At 39.7% G+C, this 6,000-nt stretch overlaps 1 protein-coding gene across 3 annotated transcripts in view; it reads right to left on the reverse strand.

Moving 5' to 3' along the window:
- KIF6 (kinesin family member 6) overlaps nucleotides 1-2,283 on the reverse strand; it is a 298,810-nt gene extending 296,527 nt beyond the window's left edge. For 2 of the 3 annotated variants that reach the window (XM_045509275.2, XM_074348649.1), the window contains exon 1: nucleotides 1,477-2,282. In XM_045509275.2, coding sequence (XP_045365231.2) covers nucleotides 1,477-1,542 — 66 coding nt within the window. In that variant the 5' untranslated portion in view covers nucleotides 1,543-2,282. Of the gene's footprint in view, nucleotides 1-1,476 lie in introns of all 3 variants that reach the window. The other variant, XM_074348648.1, reaches the window with a different exon arrangement.
- Between the last annotated feature and the right edge of the window lie 3,717 nt (nucleotides 2,284-6,000).

Consider the following 6,000-nt stretch of genomic DNA (forward strand, 5'->3'; position numbering starts at 1 on the left):
AAACCCAACATTCTCCATCAACCCACCACCACTCCCAGTCCCACCTCTACCTATCCTCTCACATTACCATTTCCAAGCACCTGTTTCTGACTATTAGGTCAATGCAGACAAGTTCAATATTTTCAGCTAAGAATCTGAGGGGAGGTGGGGGGAGAAATGTTACATACAATATAACTTTTATTTGTGATGAATTTTTAAAAACCTTCTTGTAAGTGAATGTAAGAGGACAGAAAATGGGACGATATCCACGGTTTCTTTCTACATTCTTTATTCCTTAAAATAAAATTAAAAAGCCAATATTGTCTTTTGAGTCTTTTCGTGCTTTTCCTAAATGTATTCCACAGGTGAAAAGCCTGACAGTAATGATGATGACAAGACACTACAGTCTCCCTGTTTTAAATACCTAAATCATATGAGGCAAATGCTAAGTTATGAGATGCCAGGATGTTACATATATACATACACAGTGTAGATATGGGATAGAGATAAAATATTATTAATAATATACCCATTTCAGAGACTCATGATCATGACTCAGATTACCCGTGGCTATATCTTCATTTTGTGAGGCAAAAAGGTTTTGTCTGAAGAGCCATGAGCTTTGGAATAAAAATATAAAATAAATAATGTAAAAATAAAAATATAAAATAAAAAAATCCTTAAATTTGATTAATATCCTCAATGTCCAAATACACTTGAGAAGCATTCAAAGTATCTCAGCTCAGAGAAAGGGTAATGTCTTAATCTCCTCTGTACACTTCTGAGCCTAGCACCCTAGAGGAAGCACTTAGAAAATGTTCAGCTAATGTTTTCTGAATATACAATATGTGTATTCTTTGTGTCAGGATGTATAAATTATCTATCTATATCTGCAATGGGTGTATGTCAACGTTCATGCTTCTGTTCAGAATGACAATATAGTCAACAAATTCTAAGGGCCCACTGTGTACAGAGCCACCGTGTGTACTTTGTGTTTCTGTATCTGTATCTGTTACCTGTATCACCTCAGACGTGGTGGACACTCATCTCTTGCTTGCACGTATTACCCGTGTGAAATGTAGGTTTGAGTGTATCTGGGTGTGGAGAGCTGCGTGGCTGTTTTCCAGAAAGGCGCAATAAGGGTGCACGGTCTAGCTGGAGTCTACGTGCGTGTTGAGGCGCAGTCTACGTGCGTGTGCACGCAAACATACGTGCACGTGTCTGCCCCCGTGTGAACACGAGTGCCGGGGGGCACGTAAGTGGCTCGGTGCAGCGTGGTCTGCGCCGGCATGGCTGTGCTGGGGGGCAGTGGATTGGGCGTCAGTGGGTCCGCGTCCCTGACAGCAGCGCGCTGTCGTCTGCGAGGCTGCCCGGGAGCCTGGAACAGCAGAGTGTGCTGGATTCCGGGCCGCATCTGGCACCAGGCCCATCGCATGCCGCCCCTCCCCCTGCCTGGGAGGCCCCGCCGCGCCGGCGCCCGCGCTGCTCGGACCGTACCCCTTGTTGCTGCTTCCGGACAGTGGGCTTCACCCTGGCGAAAATTTGGATCGTCTGCTTCACCATCTCCCCGGGCTCTTGTACAGAACCTCGCTTGACTTCTCTCAGGCCCTGGCTCCCAAAACTTCTGACTCCTGCCGCCTCAGGTGAGCCGCAGCCTTAGCAACAGTAACTAGAGACACTACCCAACGAGCGCTGCGCCAACCAGGACCGCCTCTTCTCCCTAATTGGTTGCTGACGGGGAGGGGCGGCCCGAAGGGAAGGACTGAGGGGTGGGGCCGAGAGTCGAGGGCTGCGCATGCGCATGGCCAAGATCTGGGCCTCTGGCTTCGTGCCTGAGCTGGCCTAGAGAGTGGTTAATAGGGTGACAACCAACTGTGCCTCGCCCTGTTCTACAATCCATTTGCTCTCTCTGCCAACACTTCTTTTTAGCACTGAAGACATTCTGGTTTTTATTATTCATTCATTGAAGAAATGGCACTTCATCTGTGACAGCAATATACTGGCTTGGGCTCCTGAGCTGAGCGAAACTGCCTGTGCCCTCTCGGAGATTAGGGTCTGACGAAGGCGACAGATTTTTTAATAGGAAACTACAGGTTATGTCAGGGTAAGCAGGGGATTCTGAGGAAGGGCACCACATCTAGCACTGTTTCCCGTGCAACGGTCATGTTATGAAAGGATGAGCTCCCGTGTGGGCTGTTGATGGGAATGTAATTTAGTATAGTCACTATGGAAAAGAGCGTGGAGGTTCCTTAAAAAATTAAAAGTAAAACTGCCATGTGATCCAGCAATCTTACTCCTGGGTATAGCTCCAAAATAATGAAAATCAGAGAGATATTTGCACTCCCATATTCACTGCAATGTTAGCCAAGATAGAGAACTAACCTAAGAGTCCACTAGTGGATTTAAAAAAATGAGAGATACATATGAATGTTATTTTATATATTTATGTTATCTTTTATATCTATAATGTGGTTACATATATACATGAATATTATTCTGCCAATAAAGAAAGAAATCCTGTCATTTGCAATAACATAGCTGGAACTATAAGGCATTATGCTTAGTGAAATATGTTTAAAAAGACAAATACTGTACTATCTCACATATATGGAATCTAAAAGTATTGAACTCATAGAAATAGAGAGTAGAATGGTGGTTTCCAGGGGTTTGAGGGTTGGGAAAATGAGGAGATATTGGCCAAAGGGTAAAAGCTTCCAGTTAGAAGTTCTGGGGACCTAACATACAGCACAGTGACTATACTTAACAATATAGTATTATGTATTTGCTAAGAGAGTAAATCTTGAATGTTCTCATCAAAAAAAAAAAAAAAGTAATTATGTGAGGTGTTAGAGTTGTTAACTAGCCTTATTATGATAATCATTTCACAGTATGTGTATCTATCAAGTTATCACATTGTATACCTTAAGCTTATATGTCAATTATATTTCAGTAAAGCCAGAAAATAAGTAAATAATAAAAAGAAAAGATGGGCTCCTCAAAAGACACTGTTAGCACTTGACAGGATGTCCCACATCCTTATCCGCCAGGGCAATACACATTAAAACCTCCTTGAGATGTCACTACACACCTATCAGAATGGCTGAAATTAAAAATAGCCACAAAACCAAACGCTGACAAGGATACAGAGAAACTGAATCACTCATACATTACTGGTGGGAATGTATAGTGTATAATGTAAAATGTATCCTGAATAATGGTACAGCCACTCCAGAAAAGAGTTTGGTGTTTTCTCACAAAACTGAAGATGCAGCTACTATAAAATTCAGGAATTATGCTCATGGGCATTTATCCCAGAGAAATGAAAACTTGTGTTCACACAAAAACCTATACATGAGTGTTCATAGCAGCTTTATTCATATTAGCTCCAAACTGGAAACAACCCAGATATCCTTCAACTGCTGAATGGTTGAACAAATTGTGGAATACTATTCAGCAATAAAAATGAAGAAACCACTGATACACATAACAACTTGGATGAATTTCCAGGTAATTATGCTGAGTGGAAGAAGACAGACAGAGAAGTTAGATGCTGTATGATTCCATTTATATAACATTCTTGAAATGACAAAATTATAGAGATGGAGAATAGATTAGTGGTTGCCAGGGGTTAGGGAGGCAGGGAGGGGGTGAGGTGGCTATGGCTATAAAAGGATCCTGTGATGGACTGTTCTGTATCTTGATTGTGGTGCTGGTCACAGAAATCTACACATGGAATGGAACTTCATGGAAGAAAACACACACACACACACACACGAGTGCATATAAAACTGGTGAAAGTTTAATATGATTGAATAAGATGGACAGATTGCATCAATGCTCATTCCTGATTGTGATATTGTTTTGCAAGATGCTACCAGTGGGGGAAACTGGGATAAAGGGATGCATAATCTCTCTGCATTATTTCTGACAGTGAATTGCATGTGAATCTACAATTATCTCAAAATAAAAAGGTCTTTAAAAAACTCTTAGAGAATGAAATGACAAACCACAAACTGGAAGAACATTTTTGCAAAACACATACCTGATAAAGGACTTGCATCCAGAATACTTTAAAACTCTTAAAACTTAATAATAAGTATGAAAACAAACCAATTTTTTTTAAAAGAGGAGTGTCAAAGATTTAAAGAGGAACTTTCCACTATAAGGATGGCAAGCGTGTGAAAAGATGTTCAACATAGTTGGTCATTAATGGAATGCAAGTTAAAACCACAATCAGATACTATTACACACCTTTTAGTATGGCTGAAAATAAGAAAATAAAATTGGCATTAGTAAGAGCTGGCATAGCTGTAGAGCATGTGGAACTTTCAAACATGACAGGAGAGAACACAAGATGGACCAGTCATTTTGCAAAACGGTTTTCTACTTTCTTACATATAAAATTGTATTTACCTATATATGTATGTGTATGTATGTATCTGTGTGTGTGTGTGTGTGTGTGTGTGTGTGTATATATATATATATATATATATATGCATATATATTTTTTTAACCACGTGACCCAGCAATCCCAATCCTGGGTGTTTACCAAGTGAATTGAAAACTGATGTTCATACAGAAAGGTAAACAGGAATGATTGTAGTTTTATTCACAATTGCCAAGAGTTGGAAACAAAGCAAATGTTCCTCAACTGGTAATGGATAAACAAACTGGTACATCCACACAAGGAAAAGGAATGGACTGTAGATGCCTGTAACAACATAGTTGAATCTCAAATTTATTATGCTGAGTGAAAGATGTCAGATTCAAAGTTACATACTTTAAAGCACCATTTTTATGGCATTCTGGAAAAAGCAAAACTATAGGGAGAGAACCACTGACCAGATCAGTGGTTGCCAAGGGCAGGGGGTTGGGAAAGAGATTGACTACAAATGGGCATGGGAGAGCTTTTCTGGGGAGTGATGGAATGGTTTCATATCTTGATTTTAGTTGTGGTTACATGAGTATGTACATTTGTCAAAACTCAGAGAACTATCTATACACTTAAAAGGGTAAATTATACTATATGTAAATTATACTATTATAAGAAAAGCGAAAAAATAGAGGATGAGAAATGAACAGGTGTGGCAGTAGCAGGGATGGAGAAAAGGAGAGAACTGGATATTTATGAGATAGATTTTAAAGGCTTTTTCACCCGGTGCTGGGTGGTAAGGAAGAAGTGACTCAAGACTGGGCAGTTGGGTAGTGTCCATCTGTTGACTCTTCTGTATCGTGCTGCAGTGAACATGGGAGTGCAGGTATCTCTTCAATGTACTGCTCTCATTTCCTTCAGATATAAACCCAGAAGTGGGAGAACCATGCCCATCTATGAACGAATGGATAAAGAAGATGTGGTGTGTATATATATACACAATGGAAAGTTATTCAGCCATAAAAAAGAAGGAAATCCTGCAATTTGTGATAACCTAGATAAAGGTAAGTGAAATAAGCCACACAGAGTGGGACAAATACTATATAGTATCACTTATGTGGAATCTAAAAAAAAAAGTCAAATTTATACAAACACAAAGTAGAATGGTCGTTACCAGGGACTTGGGAGGTGAAAGGGGGTGGGAGATGATGGTGAAAGTTTCAGTTATGAGATGAATGAGTTCTGAGGACCTAAGGTACAGCAGAATGACTATAGTTAATAATACTCTACTGTATGCTTGAAATTTGCTGAGAGAGTAGCTCTTAAGTGATCTCAACACACATACACACAAAATTTAGATAAAAAGTAACCATGTGGGGTGACAGATGTATTAATTAATTTGATTGTGGTAAATATTCCACAGTGTCTACCTATATTAAATCATTACATTGACACTTTAAATATCTACAATTTTATTTTTCAATTATACCTCAATAAAACTGAAAAAAAAAAGAGAGATTTGAACAAGTGGGTGTTTGGTGCAGGTATTCACCTGTACAGGTAAAATAGATTAGAGCAGGAAAAGAGAAGTATAAGGAGTGGAGATGTGCGAAATTTTAAGTGCCTGTGGGACTTCAGCCAGTCATTTT

Source organism: Camelus bactrianus, chromosome 20 (assembly GCF_048773025.1).
Source record: "Camelus bactrianus isolate YW-2024 breed Bactrian camel chromosome 20, ASM4877302v1, whole genome shotgun sequence".
NCBI lineage: Eukaryota > Metazoa > Chordata > Mammalia > Artiodactyla > Camelidae > Camelus > Camelus bactrianus.